At 41.6% G+C, this 20,894-nt stretch overlaps 1 protein-coding gene across 1 annotated transcript in view; it reads right to left on the bottom strand.

Annotated features, from left to right (window-relative positions):
- The window catches only part of LOC105223869 (uncharacterized), a 48,642-nt gene that overhangs the window by 16,750 nt on the left and 10,998 nt on the right, over nucleotides 1–20,894 (bottom strand). The window contains exons 3-4 of the mRNA XM_049451487.1: nucleotides 1,469–1,613; nucleotides 178–967 (exon numbers count right to left, since the gene is read on the bottom strand). Of these exons, the coding sequence (XP_049307444.1) occupies nucleotides 178–967; nucleotides 1,469–1,613 (935 nt within the window). The remainder of the gene's footprint in view (nucleotides 1–177; nucleotides 968–1,468; nucleotides 1,614–20,894) is intronic.

Consider the following 20,894-nt stretch of genomic DNA (forward strand, 5'->3'; position numbering starts at 1 on the left):
TTATGATTAATTTTCAAAATAAAGTAAAAAAAATTACTATATACATATTTAAAAAAGTTTTAAATAAAGTGCCGTTATATTAAAAAATAACTAATTTACGTAGAATTGACTAATGGAAAAAAATATAAAGTTTTTCTCATAATAAATTACATAATGCAAGAAGAAAAATCAACTCACCATCTCGTGATGCGTAAACCCGAGCACACAGGTCTCATTCACATACACCAACACATCGCCTGTCTGCAGCTGGCCATCCAACCACGCTGGTCCGTGCGGCACAATCGACTTGATTTGCAGAAACTCTTCCGCGCCATCATCGCCGCCCACAATGGTGATGCCGAGGCCGCGTGCAGACTTCACCAACGATGCGGTGATGCGCTCGCCCTGCATCTCGCCGGGATTTCGCGTGAATTTGTATGCCAGCAGTGCTGTTGGTGCCGACTGCATACCCGCGCCCGTTGGCGGTGGTTGCATACCACGTTGCGATATATCAACCATATTGTTGCCAAGCGCTGGAGTAACACGATCGCCATCATCAGCGCCAATTATATTGCTGCCAATGCCAGCGCCATTCACCAAATTAGTTGTTATTTGTGTAGACGGTGTTTGCGGACGCTGCTGCTGCTGTTGTTGTTGTTGTGATTGTTGATTAGTAGGTGGTGGTGGCGGTGGCTGTTGGTGTGGTATGTAACCCATTCCTTGCGTGTTTTGTGTACTGCTGTGTGCAGGTGGCGGCGGTTGCTGTTGTTGTTTTTGTCTTTGTTCAGCTGCGCGACGTTTAGCTTCCAAAACTGGATTTTCATACTGTGTGCGCCGGTTAACATGATCTATGTAATAGGTACCGTACAATGAATCTTCGATTTTCTCCCAACCGTAGGGGAGTTCATCGTCGCCGCAGTCTTCTAGCGATTTCTTTTGAAATTTCGATAGACGCGGATCGAGCCAATGGGACGTGCCAGTGTTGTGACTAATATAATGCAAAGACAAGAAAAGAATGTACAAACAAATAAATAAAACATTTTTGTGAGGAATCTTTGCCTTGATTTTGATCGGTCAGCTGATTGTAGCGTTGTCTTGGACAATAACCTATGTTAAGTTTCGTGAAAATACCCAGTCCAATAAAAAAGTATCCAAACAAGGACTGAATTTTGATCGATCAGTTTGAATGGCAGCTATATCCTATAGTAGTCCGATATCGGCGGTTCCGACAAAAGAACAGTTTTTATAAAATCGGAATAAGAACTTGTATGGGAGATTTATGTTATCGTTTAGCGATCTGGCCCATTCCGTCAAATGATCGAGAGAATATCAAAAAGCTCCGGCTTAAAAACCGCTGGCTCAAACCCAGTTTCAGAATCATAGTCTCTTAGACAAAGTTGTTCAGAATAATCCGTAGAACAAGTCCCACATACGCAAGTTTTCCGTTTTTTGGCTCCCTCTACCCGCTTTAATATGGATGCATACTTACTCGATAAAATACAATTCCCCGCGTTCGGTGTAAGCGGTCTCCCACTTGGGTGGCAAAGGCCCTAGTCCATCTCCTGGATCGTCAATATCCAAAACAGTGTTATCACTGGTGGGAGCGCCGTTATAACAGTTTTGTAGCAAATTTTCTGTAAAAAAAAGAAAAATACTCGATATACTTTACCATAAATAAAAATATTATTGACAGAAAGAGCGATAAGTCAGTCCCTACGATCCACCAACCCATTGTTCCATTTATGCAGATTGGGAAAATATAGATGAATTCCCTTAATAGGTGCATCTATTGAAGATAAACTCTGAACTCAGTGCATATTTCTGTAGAAGTTCACGCAAGTGAGGAAAGTTCTCTGAGCGTCATTCACTTAGGAGTGGTCAAAAACGATAATTTTACATATGACTCAAGCAGCTCCTCTGAGTAGCTAAAAACATCCGTTTGAAGACAAATGAAGATACCAAATACAACGTCAAACTCGAAATCCAACACAGAATGACGTTTGCCAACAGATGCTGCTACGGACTGAGTAGGTAATTGAGAGGTAAAGGCCTATCTCGAAGAACAAAGAACAATCTCTATAAGTCACTCATTATTCCCGTTCTGCTATATGGTGCAGAGGCTTGGACGATGACAACAACCGATGAGTTGACGTTACGAGTTTTCGAGAGAAAGGTTCTGCGAAAGATTTATAGCCCTATGCGCGTTGGCCACGACGCAAACCGCAATCGATGGAACGTTGAGCTGCATGAGATAAACGACGACATTGACATAGTTCAGCGATTTAAAAAACAGCGGCTACGCTGGCTTGGTCATGTCGTCCAAATGGACGAAAACACTCCAGCTCTGAAAGTATTCGACACAGTACCCACCGGGGGAAGCAAAGAAAGAGGAAGACCTCCACTCCGTTGGAAGGACCAGGTGGAGAAGGACTTGGCTTCGCTTGGAATCTCCAATTGGTGCCACCTTACGAAAAGAAGAAAGAAGAAACGTCATCATTGCTTAGAACATAGAGAATGTTGTTATGGCTGCAGAAAAAAATCCTGAAATGATTTTGAGGATTACCGTCGAGTTGACGGCCCTTTTGATGGATATATAAGAATATAAAAAAGAGCTTTGCGATCTTTATGACAGCGACATCAAAAAAATCAAAGCATTGAAACTCCGAACGCCCGAATTGATATCTGAATGGCTACAGACCCTAAATTCAAAGCAGGAACATATGCCAATTGGTTCTACCAGCGAAAAGTGAACACCCGTCTAAGTTACCGAATTCATATTTCTGTTCCTACGACAGTCGGGTCTACGTAAAGCAAACGGACCCGGATTTTTTTATCCGGACAAGAACTGTCAACTCGACAGAATTCTGCCGCTACAACAACAACAACAAGCGAATTAATTTTTCTTTACAACAATTTGTCTGCCAAACAGCATTCTAATATCCGAGCAGCATACGACAACGTAATTATCTTATTTTAATTGTCTACAGAGCCACCACATGACGTCCCGTCGTTTGGCGGCAAACAATCTCGCAAAGCTTATTTATACTCAACCACAAAACTATTCCACTTAATTGATTCCGACGCAGATAAGTGGAAGTAATTTTAGCAATGACACCAATCCAGATTTACTATCCGGTAGGTAGCCGCCGATTCGCCTTGTCATAAAGCCGCACACAACTTCTTCCAAACCCAATAGACGACATTCCCGGAATGCAAAATGTGTATGTATGTATTTATAAACAAAGGCAACACACAACAACAACATTTATAAACAACGAGGGTCCAGCTAAAAGACGCAAAAATTGGGGGATACCGAAAGTATTAAATCTATTCATTGCACTAATGTGTATGTATGTATGTAGTAGATTTACCTATGCGTGTAGTGGTGCATAAAGCAAGCCCCAACACTAACTCACATCTAAAATAAAACGAGCGAAGCGTGAACTGAAGGATCTCGTCTATAAAAATAACAAAACAGAGGTAAGCATACGAAGAGCTTGATGAAGTTGCAAAGGGTTCGTTGATACAACCAAACCACAAACTACTGATATACAATGTATGTATGTGTTTACATTATGACGGGTCGATTCTTTCTAAAAGCGAGCTCAACTCCGCCAAAAAGTGGAAAGTTAATGAAAACTTTGCAAAAAGAAAATTGCTGTGTAAGCAGTTACTCTGAAATATCTTCAAGATCGACCCACAAATAAATTTTTGCTTAATTTTTGTTGAGAAAAAAGCGCTTAGCCAGACAAAAAGACATGCTTCTGACAGAAAGTAGAGGGTACAGAATAGAAATTGTCAACGAAATATGAATCTAAAGTTATCACTCACTAAGATTTGACATAGACGATGTTTCCACTTCATCTATAGGTCATATACGACATTGACATAGCTAAACGAATTAAGAGACAGGAGCTACGATGGCTAGGTCAAGTCGTCCAAATGGATGAAAACACTCCAGCTCTGAGAGTATTCGACGCAGTACTCGGAGGGGGAGGCAGAGGAAGAGGAAAGACCATGTGGGGAATGACCTGGTTACACTTGGAATCTCCGATTGCCGCCGAACAGCGAAAAGGAAGAACGACTGGTGCGCTGTTGTAATCTCGGCTATAACCAAGTAAGCGATGTCTACGCCAATAAAGAGGAAGAAGATGTAAGAACTCTAGTAGGAGTGCTAAAACATCAATGTCTAATAAGCAGGCATCCCTGTAGACCATATATAGGGAAGGAGACTGTAGGAAGACCATATATAGAGGAGGAGACTATAAAACATCTTCTATGCGGATGTAAGGAGGATATAGGAGGGTTTCTTGACGAGGTCTGGGAGGTTGCACAGATAAAACTTTTCGCCCCCTTTTGGACGCTCTTCATATACCCAGTTTCGCTGAGCCTTAGAGCGACCGTCGCAGCTTGTAATACCGTTAGAAAGATAGTGGTATCCCTTCTTTAGTATTGTTCTTAATTTTGAAGAATACTGCCGAGTTGACAGCTTTTGGCTGGATTTAAGTTCGGGTTCATGTCGGTTACGTGGATATGACTGTCGTCTGAACAACCCATCTTTAGTGTAGCTTTACAAATAATTGACATTTTCAACTTATTTGATGACCCAGCCTAATGTTTATAAAGATTCTGTACAAGTATATGTGTATGTACGGGTTTCCATACCTCTGCGAAGTGCATAAAGTGGCGGAAGATAGAGTAAAAACCATATTGGTACAGCGGCTGCGACACTAGCACTCTCGCTGGGTAGAGCTTCATGTTGCTGTGTTTGTTGTTAGTGGTGTTAATATTTGCTTAACTGCGCTGCTGTAGAATGACTGTTAGCACTGCTGACCCACTTTTACGGCGAGCGCAACAGCGGCGACAACAGGTTAAAAACCGATCTTTGCATTAAACACTAATAACAACAAAGCGACGCTTCAAAGCACGGCGTGGTCGACCAAAAAAACATTATTCTTTCAATTTGTCTTGTTGAGATTTCTAAACACCGGCTAATAGATAACAGCAACAAAAGCAACAAAGGATTTAGTGTTGAATGGAAGAATTGGCTGAAGATGCTGTTGCGCACAAGTGTTATTGTTGTTTGAGTCACATAATAAGCAATTGCGCAAACAATGGAATGTGCAAAAAGAAGTCTTTACGCATAGAATACAAAGTACAAGGCAGATAAAAAGAGAAATGTGAGATTATGAAGAGTGTGAAAAATTGCTTCAGAAATTCGAAGAACTTCGGCAAATGTAAGTATGTAATTAAAATATTTAGAACACTTTTAAAATATGGATTTTGCTTGAAATTGTGTGCTTCCAATGGAACCAGGGCAACACACTCATTGAAAATGTCGCACAAGTATTTTGAGGAGTCTACTTCATCACGAACGTATTTTAACTGGCACAAGATATTCGGTGAAGATCGTGAACTCATCGGAAACTTAATTCATATGCGGGTTGTCCATGCTCCTCTGTTGCTGGTGATAACATTGAAAATTTTAAAGAAACAGTGTTTGAAAATCGTCGTATTGGCACATAGAGTAGAGTAGAGGACCTCAACTTTCCTTCATCATCGCTTCAACACATTTTAGTTAATGTTTTGAGTGTGAACCATGTCAATGCTAGACTCAAAGCTAAAGAACTGAATCTTTCGAAAAAAAATACGTCGAGTAGAAGTCACAAAAGGTATGCTTGACAACGTAGTTGTGAAGCCTCATTACTGTTAGCGAGACGTGGATTCATGAATACGATGTCGAAATTATCCAATTATCTAACAAATGACGATCCAAAAAAATTTAAAAAGAAAAACCAAGACAAAATCCCTCAAAAGTTAAAGTTGTGCTCATCATGATCTCATTCTACAGGGTCACATGGTCAATGCGGAATACTACTTGGGCGTTTGGCGATGCCTATGCGAAGCAATTTGCGTATATGACCGGATTTGTAGTTTTCTGCCATGGATTTTTCACCAGTAAAATGCGCCATCAGATTCTAGCATGTTTGTGAATCGAAAAAAAAAAACAGACACACTGAGGGCACCATCCCAGCCGAGGCTTGTAAAATCAGATTACGCGTTGGCATGCCTGTTTTTGCCAATTTTGAAGACGATAATAACGTTTTATAATAAAATTCTCAGTCTGGCTCAAATTTGATCATTGCTGCCAGACCAACAACGCATATGTTGATTATTGACGAAGCAATTCTGTAAGAAATGAGCCTCATCGCTGAAGATGATTTTTGGATGGATATCCGGATCATTTTCAAGTTGTTGCTTAGCCCAATTCACGAATATACAACGATTCTGGTCAAAGGGCTACAGTTCTTGCGCCAATTTGATCTTGTAAGGATGTAGGCCAGGATATTTTCGCAAAATTTGCCACAACGACGTCCCAGAGATGTCCAACGCTTCAGAACGACGTGTGAGAGACTGATTTGGGTCTTCCTCAATGCGCTAGCGGCAGCAATATTCTCGACAATACGAGCCTTTGTCTCACGGGCACGGGAACAATTTGTACTGTGCCTGTGGATTCAAATTTTTCCACTAAACGTTCAATTGTTGATCTGACAGGACGATTATGAAGACCATAAATTGAACGTAGCGGTTTTAAAGTTGCGGCCACTGACTCCGAATTTCGGTAGTAGATTTTAATAATTTCGACTCGCTGTTGGATCGATCATCCATGATAAAATGGCAAATCTTACTGAAGAGAAATGTCATAAGAGCGGGAAAAAATGGTATCGTTTGCTGTCCCTATCGGTCTACTTTTGTAGCGTCGTTTTGAAAAAAAAAAACGTTATAAACTTGTTTCCATAAGTCCCTGAAGTACTGAGCGAAAATATGAGCGCTTTTTAGCTCTGAAAATGTTCAATAGTGTCCCAAAAGTGTGAAGAAACAAAATTCTCACGAGTTTGTAATTCGAAAACACACTTTTATATTGCTCGATTGCCAGCACTTGAGTTTCGTTTAAAAAAAATTGTTATCGAATAATTTTCTAACATAAATCATAACTTATTTCTATGTGTGTGCATTTCATACAATAATTACTTGACATAACGGTAAAGTATTTCAATAATGCATTTAAATATTTTCACCATTAAACTCAAGTGTCTGTCTGAAGGGATCAATGACTCAGAATGAATTAGAGAGCATGTAAAAAGTTTAATGAGGGAGAAATCTTTTTACTTACACTCATTTGCATTATAATGTATATATGTATGTATCTATGATGTACATATATGTATATACTATATGTGGGCATATAAACTATGTATATGACTGCATAGCAAGACCCTACGGCATAAATCTGAGTACACATTTGCATAGAGTCTGCAACATTTTCATAAATACATACATACATATGTTAATATATGTATGTATCATACATATATGTTAATATATGTATGTATGTAAGTGATATGTGCCTGCCAAGCACCTGCAATATTTGCCCCAATTTTCGCGCATTTTTACACAACCCAGCATTAGATTACATACCTAAAGACATATTAATGCAAAAATATATATTTACATATATGCATAGATGCATTTTTTGTATCTCTTCCACTTGCAAACAAATAGTCAACATTCGATTAACCCGTATAAGCAGGTTTGCGTGTACAATATATTCATATACATACATATGTATGTTTAAGCACCTGATAAAAGCCTCTATGTAGATATATTTGTCTCTGAATACATGATAATACATTTGTGTGTATGTATGTATGTATGCATATTCATATTTCTTTGCTATTCTACTTCTAATCACTTCCGCGATTCCCTGCTTCAATGAAAGTAGTACAGAGCATATTATGTTTGGAATACAAAAGTACCCTGCAGGAAAAATATAAGGAAGTGGGAAAAACTTTTAAATACAAGTAGCGTAAGGACTGAAATAACATGCATAAACAGGAATGTATTTTACACTAACAGCTATTGTTTGCCGTTAAGAAATATATCACCATTTTTTTTTTTAATATTTAGTCATTTCGCTTTCCTCCTGCATACTTGCGTCTCGGATATGAAAAAAAACGTATCTAGAAAGTTTGTTAGACGTTAGAACATTAGTGCTATTCTCTTAGCTTATAAATATGCCACAAGGTATAAACTAGATACACCAGGTGTACATTTCCAGGCACGATGCCTGGTCAGGGCTTGGGTGGCACTCAAGCCGCGTGGTGATGTGATTTAACAGTCATAATGTAATCTCGCGGGAAGCTGGCTGTTAGCTGCTTCTATAAAAGAAATGCAGGCACGTTGCCTGGTCAGTGCTTGGGAGGCACTCAACCCGCGAGGTGATGTGATTTAACAGTCATAATGTAATCTAGCGGGAAGCTGGCTGCAATTTAACAGCCATAATGTAAACTCGCGGGAAGCTGGCTGTTAGCTGCTTCTATAAAAGAAATGCAGGCACGGTGCCTGGTCAGTTCTTGGGTGGCACTCAAGCCGCGTGGTGATGTGATTTAACAGTCATAATGTAATCCCGCGGGAAGCTGGCTGCAATTTAACAGTCATAATGTAAACTCGCGGGAAGCTGGCTGTTAGCTGCTTCTATAAAAGAAATGCAGGCACGGTGCCTGGTCAGTGCTTGGGTGGCACTCAAGCCGCGAGGTGATGTGATTTAACAGTCATAATGTAATCTCGCGGGAAGGTGGCTAAGATTTAACAGTCATAATGTAAACTCGCGGGAAGCTGGCTGTTAGCTGCTTCTATAAAAGAAATGCAGGCACGTTGCCTGGTCAGTGCTTGGGAGGCACTCAACCCGCGAGGTGATGTGATTTAACAGTCATAATGTAATCTAGCGGGAAGCTGGCTGTTAGCTGCTTCTATAAAAGAAATGCAGGCACGGTGCCAGGCCAGTGCTGGGGTGACGCTCAAGCCGCGATGTGATGTGATTTAACAGTCATAATGTTATCTCGCGGGATGCTGGCTGTTAGCTGCTTCTATAAAAGAAATGCAGGCACGGTGCCTGGCCAGTGCTTGGGTGACGCTCAAGCCGCGACGTGATGTGATTTAACAGTCATAATGTTATCTCGCGGGATGCTGGCTGTTAGCTGCTTCTATAAAAGAAATGCAGGCACGGTGCCTGGCCAGTGCTTGGGTGGCACTCAAGCCGCGAGGTGATGTGATTTAACAGTCATAATGTAATCTCGCGGCAACCTGGCTGTTAGCTGCTTCTATAAAAGAAATGCAGGCACGGTGCCTGGTCAGTGCTTGGGTGGCACTCAAGCCGCGAGGTGATGTGATTTAACAGTCATAATGTAAACTCGCGGGAAGCTGGCTGTTAGCTGCTTCTATAAAAGAAATGCAGGCACGGTGCCTGGTCAGTGCTTGGGTGGCACTCAAGCCGCGTGGTGATGTGATTTAACAGTCATAATGTAATCTCGCGGGAAGGTGGCTAAGATTTAACAGTCATAATGTAAACTCGCGGGAAGCTGGCTGTTAGCTGCTTCTATAAAAGAAATGCAGGCACGGTGCCTGGTCAGTGCTTGGGTGACGCTTGCACCGCGGTGTGATGTGATTTAACAGTCATAATGTAATCTCGCGGCAAGCTGGCTGTTAGCTGCTTCTATAAAAGAAATGCAGGCACGGTGCCTGGTCAGTGCTTGGGTGACGCTCAAGCCGCGAGGTGATGTGATTTAACAGTCATAATGTAAACCTGAAGGAAGCTGGCTGTTAGCTGCTTCTATAAAAGAAATGCAGGCACGGTGCCTGGTCAGTGCTTGGGTGGCGCTCAAGCCGCGATGTGATGTGATTTAACAGTCATAATGTAATCTCGCGGGAAGCTGGCTGTTAGCTGCTTCTATAAAAGAAATGCAGGCACGGTGCCTGGCCAGTGCTTGGGTGACGCTCAAGCCGCGACGTGATGTGATTTAACAGTCATAATGTTATCTCGCGGGAAGCTGGCTGTTAGCTGCTTCTATAAAAGAAATGCAGGCACGGTGCCTGGCCAGTGCTTGGGTGACGCTCAGGCCGAGAAGTTATGTGATTTAACAGTCACAATGTAAACCTGAAGGAAGCTGGCTGTTAGCTGCTTCTATAAAAGAAATGCAGGCACGGTGCCTGGCCAGTGCTTGGGTGACGCTCAAGCCGCGATGTGATGTGATTTAACAGTCATAATGTTATCTCGCGGGAAGCTGGCTGTTAGCTGCTTCTATAAAAGAAATGCAGGCACGGTGCCTGGCCAGTGCTTGGGTGACGCTCAAGCCGCGATGTGAATTGATTTAACAGTCATAATGTTATGTCGCGGGAAGCTGGCTGTTAGCTGCTTCTATAAAAAAAAATGCAGGCACGATGCCTGGTCAGTGCTTGGGAGGCACTCAAGCCGCGAGGTGATGTGATTTAACAGTCATAATGTAAACTCACGGGAAGCTGGCTTTTAGCTGCTTCTATAAAAGAAATGCAGGCACGGTGCCTGGCCAGTGCTTGGGTGACTCTCAAGCCGCGATGTGAATTGATTTAACAGTCATAATGTAATCTCGCGAAAAGCTGGCTGTTAGCTGCTTCTATAAAAGAAAAGCAGGTACGGTGCCTGGCCAGTGATTGGGTGGCACTCAAGCCGCGAGGTGATGTGATTTAACAGTCATAATGTAAACTCACGGGAAGCTGGCTGTTAGCTGCTTCTATAAAAAAATGCAGGCACGATGCCTGGTCAGTGCTTGGGTGGCACTCAAGCCGCGATGTGATGTGATTTAACAGTCATAATGTAAAACGCGGGAAGCTGGCTGTTAGCTGCTTCTATAAAAGAAATGCAGGCACGGTGCCTGGTCAGTGCTTGCGTGGCGCTCAAGCCGCGATGTGATGTGATTTAACAGTCATAATGTTATGTCGCGGCAAGCTGGCTGTTAGCTGCTTCTATAAAAGAAATGCAGGCACGGTGCCTGGTCAGTGCTTGGGTGACGCTTGCACCGCGGTGTGATGTGATTTAACAGTCATAATGTAAACCAGCAGGAAGCTGACTGTTAGCTGCTTCTATAAAAGAAATGCAGGCACGGTGCCTGGCCAGTGCTTGGGTGGCGCTCAAGCCGCGAGGTGATGTGATTTAACAGTCATAATGTAATCTCGCGGGAAGCTGGCTGTTAGTTGCTTCTATAAAAAAAAAGCAGGCACGGTGCCTGGCCAGTGCTTGGGTGACGCTTGCACCGCGATGTGAAGTGATTTAACAGTCATAATGTAATCTCGCTGGAAGCTGGCTGTTAGCTGCTTCTATAAAAGAAAAGCAGGCACGGTGCCTGGCCAGTGCTTGGGTGGCGCTCAAGCCGCGAGGTGATGTGATTTAACAGTCACAATGTAAACCTGCAGGAAGCTGGCTGTTAGCTGCTTCTATAAAAGAAATGCAGGCACGGTGCCTGGCCAGTGCTTGGGAGGCACTCAACCCGCGAGGTGATGTGATTTAACAGTCATAATGTAATCTAGCGGGAAGCTGGCTGTTAGCTGCTTCTATAAAAGAAATGCAGGCACGTTGCCTGGTCAGTGCTTGGGTGGCACTCAAGCCGCGAGGTGATGTGATTTAACAGCCATAATGTAAACTCGCGGGAAGCTGGCTGTTAGCTGCTTCTATAAAAGAAATGCAGGCACGGTGCCTGGTCAGTTCTTGGGTGGCACTCAAGCCGCGTGGTGATGTGATTTAACAGTCATAATGTTATCTCGCGGGATGCTGGCTGTTAGCTGCTTCTATAAAAGAAAAGCAGGCACGGTGCCTGGCCAGTGCTTGGGTGACACTCAAGCCGCGATGTGAATTGATTTAACAGTCATAATGTAATCTCGCGAAAAGCTGGCTGTTAGCTGCTTCTATAAAAGAAAAGCAGGCACGGTGCCTGGCCAGTGCTTGGGTGACACTCAAGCCGCGATGTGAATTGATTTAACAGTCATAATGTTATGTCGCGGGAAGCTGGCTGTTAGCTGCTTCTATAAAAGAAATGCAGGCACGGTGCCTGGCCAGTGCTTGGGTGACGCTCAAGCCGCAATGTGATGTGATTTAACAGTCATAATGTTATCTCGCGGGAAGCTGGCTAAGATTTAACAGTCATAATGTAAACTTGCAGGAAGCTGGCTGTTAGCTGCTTCTATAAAAAAAATGCAGGCACGGTGCCTGGCCAGTGCTTGGGAGGCACTCAAGCCGCGAGGTGATGTGATTTAACAGTCATAATGTAAACTCACGGGAAGCTGGCTGTTAGCTGCTTCTATAAAAGAAATGCGGACACGGTGCCTGGTCAGTGGTTGGGTGGCACTCAAGCCGCGAGGTGATGTGATTTAACAGTCATAATGTAAACTCGCGGGAAGCTGGCTGTTAGCTGCTTCTATAAAAGAAATGCAGGCACGGTGCCTGGTCAGTTCTTGGGTGGCACTCAAGCCGCGTGGTGATGTGATTTAACAGTCATAATGTAATCCCGCGGGAAGCTGGCTGCAATTTAACAGTCATAATGTAAACTCGCGGGAAGCTGGCTGTTAGCTGCTTCTATAAAAGAAATGCAGGCACGTTGCCTGGTCAGTGCTTGGGTGGCACTCAAGCCACGAGGTGATGTGATTAACAGTCATAATGTAATCTCGCGGGAAGGTGGCTAAGATTTAACAGTCATAATGTAAACTCGCGGGAAGCTGGCTGTTAGCTGCTTCTATAAAAGAAATGCAGGCACGGTGCCTGGTCAGTGCTTGGGTGGCACTCAAGCCGCGAGGTGATGTGATTTAACACTCAGAATGTAAACTCGCGCGAAGCTTGATGGTAGCTGCTTCTATAATAGAATTGCAGGCACGTTGCCTGGTCAGGGCTTGGGTGGCACTCAAGCCGCGAGGTGATGTGATTTAACAGTCATAATGTAAACTCGCGGGAAGCTGGCTGTTAGCTGCTTCTATAAAAGAAATGCAGGCACGGTGCCTGGTCAGTGCTTGGGTGGCACTCAAGCCGCGTGGTGATGTGATTTAACAGTCATAATGTAAACTCGCGGGAAGCTGGCTGTTAGCTGCTTCTATAAAAGAAATGCAGTCACGGTGCCTGGTCAGCGGATATTACGAGTGGATATACTCATCACAACAAGCCATGTCGGTTGACCGCAACGACAGAGTAGCCATCATGCTGCGCTCTATGAATTAAATATTTTTCATATGTTCTCAAAGCTCAAAGCTTCCCTTAAAAATCACTTTCACACAGATGATTTCAATCACTTTACGCTTGCAATTCCATAGCCATAGTTACTGTTTATTATATGGTATATGTATACTAGTTACTATCTACATATGAGCAAATGTGTCTGCTTGCTTAACCCAAATGAGTTTTAAACGCTTCAGTGGAGGCAAATATTTACAAATGATGCCTTCAATGCTTAGATTTGTCTGTATGTGTTTTAATTAACTGTGCTGAAATAGTGCTTTTGTAACTACAGTGGAATTAGGTTAAATTTTCTTAGGCTAGAGATAAAGGGAGTAAATGAGAATAGGTTAAATAGACGGTATAATGATTTAGGGTAATTAAAAAAATACGAAATTTTTTCAGGTAAACTAATGCTACCTCACTTGTGGTGCGAAAACAATATTTAACGAAACATTCATGATGACTTATACGAAAATTTTTAAAATGCCTGTTAACAGGTCAATTGAAAAGTCGTCGGCCTGACACATAGATGGCGCTGCTAGAATTAAATTCATAGCATTTTCAGTTAGCCCTAACCTTCAAAAAGCGAAACAGTCCAACAATCTAGTAAATGGCGCACCAAAAATAAGATGAAATCGAAAAGCTAAGCCAAATTCGAACAAAAATTAAGATAAAGAGCAATCGTTTAATTTAATTAACGTGGTGTCGTTCACCACTAGTTTTTTGTCAGTCCGGGTTAAATGTGATCAGATGGTATACAAGCAACTATAAAGGGATACTGTTAAATTCGAGCAAAATAATGTGACGAGTACCACAAACACCGCGTTTCTACCCCAGTTTTCTAATTAGCCAGTTGCTTGTTCGATTCACCACTCTTTAGTGTTTACTTAATTGCGGACGGTTAATATTGGGTAGTCGAAAAAGTCTTTTCGTATTTTGTCAATAGATATCATTGCAGTCGTATATCTTCAGTGCTCCCAATCACATTGTGTCATACCATATAGTGTATGGGGCTGGAATACGGAAAAGTGTGAGAATATTTTCTTAACAATGAGAATTTCGGTGCGACCAAAACTGTTCTATAGGTGTCTCAAGCAAATTTTACAGAGTTGTTTATCTTAAATAATAAAAATTTCAAATAAACTTTAAGTGAGACATTCAAATAAATTCTATGATTATCGCAAGAAATTTTACGCTCATCAAATTTTTATGGCATGAGTGCATATGCATTAAAAATTACTTACTTGTATAACTTAAGTGACTTAATAACAGAAATATAAACAAATGTGCGAGGCAGAGACTTACACAAGTGCTTAGCGTCTCAACAGAAAACAACAAGTACATAGAAGCCTTTACAAATACTCTGCATAAAAGGGTCTGTTCATAAAAAAAGCGAAGCTGTGAATTGAAATGTTCTACAATATACTGTTATAAGTAATGAAGATGCATACATAAGTGTGCCCATAAGTACATTTAATAAAAACAGAAAGGAAAAAGGGTAAAAAAAAAAATCAAAAAGAATTAAATTAAACGAGCGAAAAAGCATTCATACAGAAATATACATACATAGTATGTGTTGAATGGGCAAAAAGAAATAAAGAAAGCAAGAAAAAACGAAGCTATAATACCCTTAACAAATAAAAATAAGAAAAAACGTTAACTTCGCTTGCACCAAAGCTATAACACCATTCACAAACACAAGAGATTCCTTACAAGAACTTGATTCAGAACGTTCAGTTTGTATGGCAGGTGCATGCTGGTTGAATCCCCTCTGCCGTCTCAAAATGCTTGCCTCTCATCGGTCTTTTCAGGCAAGAAACAAAAAAGTCCGGGGGCCACATCTGGGCTATAGGACGGCTGCGGATGCGTTGGGATGCCGGTGTTGGTTAGGTAGCTGTTCACAAGAAAGGCGGTGTGAGCTAGGGCGTTGTCATGGTGCAACTTCCAATCGGCAGCGATGTCTTGTCTGACCTGATAGACCCTTCGTTTGAGTCTCTTGAAGACTTCCACGTAAAACGTGGCGTTGACAGTTTGTCCAGGAGGAACATATTCATGGTGGACGATGCCTTTGGTGTCAAAAAAGACAATGAGCTTTTTCATTTTGTATTTGCTCATTCATCAGCGACCTCTTCCCGACCCTCTAAATAGGCCTGGTGCCATCGAAACACACTACTTCTTGCTAAAGCAACATCTGGGTAAGCCTACTTGATCATAACAAAAGTCTCTGTTGCAGATTTAGCAAGTTTCACACAGAATTTAATCGCCTCTGCTCTAACGAACGCTGCATTTTCGGCTTGCACCACTCACAGAAACACGTCGCGCCAAAATGTTTGTCCTGACTCTCCAGATGCTTGGAGACAACGGACCAGCCGCTCTTTCGTTAGCTAGGAATGCCCTCTATCGAATCCAGTCACGACAGAAGAAAATCAGTTCAATTACTTTCCGGACAAACCCTGCTTATAGACAGACAAAAAGTCGTACAAGGCTAAATCGACTCAACTCAACACTCTGATCAGTTATGAGTATACATATATACTTTAGAGGATCTCCGACGTTTCCTTCTGCACGTTACAAACTTAATATACCCTGTTGAGGGTATAACAAAAACCATATACATAAGTATTTAAGTACAAAAACGGAAATTTCTAATGCGTGAGCAAATGGAGCAGCTGTGAGTAAAAACTGACTTCTGCACTGCGTTGTATTGCAAATGCCAAAGGCGAAGGCGAAAACTCCCAAACGCTTGGCGTATTATGCGGCGACGACGATCACTGCTGCCTGCTGTTAGGCTGGTTCCAGCAGCTTTTTTGTTTGTGTACCGTCCACATGCCGGTTGCACTCGCTCGTTTTATTGATGTCAGCAAGTCAAAGACCTTGTACACGCGCGCGCCAACAATAGAAAACGCCAGTAAGCCGCTGTGTGTGCATGAGCCAGCCGCGGCAACATGCCACACGATGCAACATACAAACATACATACGTACTTACAAACATGTGAAACATAAATTGTTTATACCACAAGTGTTGTGTAGCAAATATGCTTATAAACATAAACATGGAGTTCATAAGAAAATAATATAAAAAGAGTACAAGGAAATCCTATGTGGCAAAAAAAATCATTTTAAATAAAATTTGTACCTATTATTTATATTTGCACCCTATTATTTAAATCGTTAACCGACAAATATTGCTTACTAGAAAATTTGCCGACAGACCCAAAAATTTGCGGTAGCAAAATGTCCACTGGGCTTAAAAGGTAGCACAGACTTCGCGGCTTCAAAAAAAACTAATTTTATTGTCTCATTTAAATCTGTAATATCTCTAGACTATTATCCTGATCTCACCAGTTGCTTCTAGCAATAGTTTTGGAAATACAGCCTTGATAAATTGCGCGCTCGAGTCACTCATAACTTAAACGTTTTTTTTCAAAATTGTGTTTTCAAAGTCGGCTGACAAGATCTCTCGCAAACTACTCAACCGACCGAAATATACAGGCCTTCAAAATACAATTAAGAAGACTGTTACCGACAATAACATCACAAAATTAACCAAAATAAAATTTCGGTTAACCGTAAAGTGAAGTTGTTCCTAATAGCAAGCACTCTAAAGATGTGAACTGAATCGAAAGCCATCCGATTGGACTTTACACGACAATCCTCTCAAAAGCGCAGAAATTCGCAATCAGATGGCTAGCAAGGTTATGGTGTGTGTATTTTGGGATGTGCAATACTTCGGCATCCACCGTTTTCTGTAAATCAGACCCACAGCGACTATTTCCTGTTCTCAGACCTCAAAATAACACTCGCTGGGAAGAAATTTTTGTTGAATAAAGAAGTGATCGCCGAAACTTATACCTGTTTTGAAGCAAAGGACAAATTGTACTACAAAAATGGTATGGAAAAGTTTGAGGGTCGCAATAATCAGTATATCACCATTGAATAAGAAAACCGAATTTTGCCAAAAAATATCTTTTACTATAGCTATTTTATTTCTTATATAAAAAAAAATTACAATAGGTCACTTTTTACTCGAGGCAACGAAACTAAATGGTATGAGGAACTGCTGGTAGGAAGAAGGCAGAAGATCGACTTTCGTACGACTTTTTGTAAAACAACAAAAACACACAACAGTGCAACAAGTAGCCGGAACGAACGAACCAGCAAAGCTTCAGCGGCGACAACCGACAATTATAACTCACAAATATAATTTTCGATGCTTGCAAATTGTAAGACTCTGCTCTGACGATTTTCTTTGCAAGTTTCGGTCAGAGTTTCTCATTACCGAAGCGTTCTTGTTGCATTTATACGTCTCTTCTCAGTGCTATCTTAGTATATTTATGTCGTTCTTTGTAAAGTTTCAACGGTCTGGACACGCCCACATAAAATATCACCGCCACAGTGAATAGCTATGGACATTTTTGAACGTCAGGCGTTGAAGTTGCTTGCATGTCCTAATGAACCTCACTGCTATAATTCTCTTCTTATGACAATCACACCAGCAACAGCCGTATTTAAAACTTCCGCGTCTTCGTTGGCGTTTTCATTGTCATTTATAGAAATTACTCATGTATAGAAATATGTATGTATTCCACGTCGTATGGCGACTGTGACTCGACCATGCAAGTCGCATGTCCCGCCAATTATTCGCATGCAGCCAACCGCGGCAATCAAATTTGCCAAAACAACAACAATATGGAATGTAACAGATGACTTTTAACACCAACTTGATTTACAACAAAACAGTTGAAACGTCTGTAATACATCTAAATGCTTGCAACATGAACTATAGAATATACGAAGGACTTAACATAGTAACAACCACGTGTAGACTTCAGAGTTCATTCGGACATTTTTTATATTGAGTTTAACGTCTACACTGGGCCTGTGAACCAAAATGTCTTTACAGAGCATACATCGTTTCAAGGATTTCACAAAAGACTTCAAATATTTCCACAAATAAGTCGAGATACGTGCCGAAATCGGCATAACTTCATGGTGCTTTAAAAAGCACATAGATTAATAGAATGCGTTGATCAGCGCCCTGAGAATGCTAGGCATTTTCAGTACCAATTGGCAGTGTGGAATGGACACACTAACCACCTTGGTCGGGTACAAGGCCCATCTAAAACCTCTGCCGCGCTCCACACTCCACATTCAACTGACAAAGACAGTTCTTCCCGGATTTGAGTTTTAACCACAACCACCACGATACTCCCCGTGGGGCCCGTCCGCATGAGCAGGTTGGAGTAAACTCTAAGGGCTCCTGCTCCCCGTAGTACCAGAATTAAGTCTCCGGTCCGACCTTGTAGCCGAAGCTACTACCAGTGGAACTTCCATACGGTTCTGGACTGGTAGCCAGGGGTTGGACCCCACGCACACCACTGATACAAAATCTAACCCTAATTCCCAGCTAACCGCTTTCGCCGCTTAAACAACTCACGCGCAAACGACCCTAACTGTTCGGTATTCCGACTAGTGGAAATCGCACCACTAACATCTAATCGTCCATCAGTCCAACCAATTCCCATACCAGATCCCTAATGTCCGAGGTCCACGGACATTCTGCTAGTAAATGCACCCAATCAATAATTTTGAACAGTTAGACCTACAAAAATAACACAATTTCTTCTTTTTTACTGGCGTAGACACGGCTTACGCGAGTTAACAACAACGCGCCAGCCATTTCTTCTTTTCGCAAGGTGGCGCCAATTGAAGATTCCAATAGAAGCCAGGTCCTACTCCACATGGCCTTTCCAACGGAGTGGAGGTCTTTCTCTTCCTCTGCTTCTCCCGGCGGATACTGCGTCGAAGACTTTCAGAACTGATGTGTTTTCGTCGTGAACTCTGTCAATAGCGTCGTGTATTTCATACAGCTAATCGTTCCATCGAAAGAGGTATTTGCCGTGTCCAATGCGTAAAGGACCATAAATCTTCCGCAGAACCTTCCTCTCGAAAACTCGTAACGTCGACTCATTCAAATCTCAGTTTTTCCAAATGCAAAGTTTCAAAAATCATATCAATAAGAATTTTAAGAATTTTGAGACTGTAAGTAGCTAATGAATTTTTACACCTACATACATATGTATATACAGAATTAAAAATCGAGTCAGGTATATTACAACACAACGGTCAATAGCCACAGTCATTATGTAACAAACGTACATATGAACAATGCATTGAGAGGTCAGGGTAAGAGAAATTACATAAGGAAAACGAAAATAAGAGAAAACGATTTTGAGGGCAGCAACGAAAATGAAAGGGTCAATGGCCTAGCGTCCGAAAAACGTGTTACCTTTCTTTTCATTTATTTTTTTTCTTCTCAGCGCACACGGCATGTAACTTGGAGAGCAAAAGCATGAGTAATGGTAAATGAAAAACATTGGTCCCACACAACTTTATAGTGTAAAGTAAGCCGGCATTGAATTTACGAATCGCCGCTTGACTTTTATTTGGCTACACGCGCCGATTAAGGCGTCAGCCTACACATTGTATAATACAAAATAGAATACGAATTTATTTTTAGTTAAAACCACGCATTACAAGAAACAGAGAGTGTAAACAAAGCTTCGTGACTATTGTTTATAATGGACAATAAGAATAGTAGCGCTTTTTTATAATGAATTGTACTGATTTGAAGTGCGAAACGAAATGTTGTGAAGGGAGAGAATGACATAGTAAACACGACGACTTTGAATGACTGTAGTAAAACGTAGAATATGCCATGGTAGCTGTAGCATTACGGTAAATGTAGTATTTCTGCTGAATGAATTATTTTATGAAGTAGACATGTTGGACATTGGAGCTAACAATTTATAATAGGTTTCGAACACATCACCTAAGAAAGACATTGTGAATGAGAAACGCAACAAGCTTCGTATAAAACCCCCTTTTTTAGACGAATCGGACTCTTTCAGAGGTGGAACGTAATACTAAGTGGTTGGTTAATGCCTTCCTAATGTCAAAAGATATCATTATAATCACACAAAAGTTACTAGTTAAAACTAGTTAGCAAATAAGACGACTTTTATGTACTTTGGTCACCACATGGTGAGCAAACAAATGCTAATTTGGACTGACATGCAACTGAAAGGTAAATTCCTCTCTCGACGAACAAAGATCAAACTCTGTAAGTCTCTCATTATTCCCATTCTGCATAAATTTAAAATAATAATTACTGGCGGTTGGTAAAAATAATCCGAAATAAAACAAATTTCCAAAAACAACTACAATATACTATGCGTATATGAATCTAATACAGGGTTTGTCCGGAAAGTAATAGGACTGATTTTCTTCCGCCGCGACTGTACTTCGGAGGTAGCGCGCACTAACTGGATTCGGTAGACGTCGTTCCTAGCTAACGAACGAGCAGGTGGTCAGTTCTCTAAGCACCTGGAGAGTCAGGACAAACATTTTCGCACGACGTGATTCTGTCAGCGGTGCCAGCCAAAAATGCAGCGTTCATTAGAACACACAAAGACGTTTGATATCATCAAGCAGGTTTACCCAAATGTTATTTTACAAAGAAGGGGTGTGTTTCGGTGGCCCCATGCCTTTTTAGAGGGTGGGGGAGATGTCGCTGATGAAGACCATACTGGTAGACCTGCAACTTGGACAAACACCGACAATGTGACTTGTGTGCGCAAAGTTTTGAACTCAGACCGGCGACTAAGTATTCGTTTAATTGCACAAATGTTAAATTTTTCAAAATCTGTGGTTCATGACATTGTGACTTGAACATCGAGAAGACATCGCAGCCGATTGGAAGTTGCACCACACCGCGTTTCCTGAGATCAGCTACCTAACCAAGGCCGGCATCTCAACGCTACCGCAGCCGCCTCACAGCACA

Source organism: Bactrocera dorsalis, chromosome 3 (genome assembly GCF_023373825.1).
Source record: "Bactrocera dorsalis isolate Fly_Bdor chromosome 3, ASM2337382v1, whole genome shotgun sequence".
Taxonomy (NCBI): domain Eukaryota; kingdom Metazoa; phylum Arthropoda; class Insecta; order Diptera; family Tephritidae; genus Bactrocera; species Bactrocera dorsalis.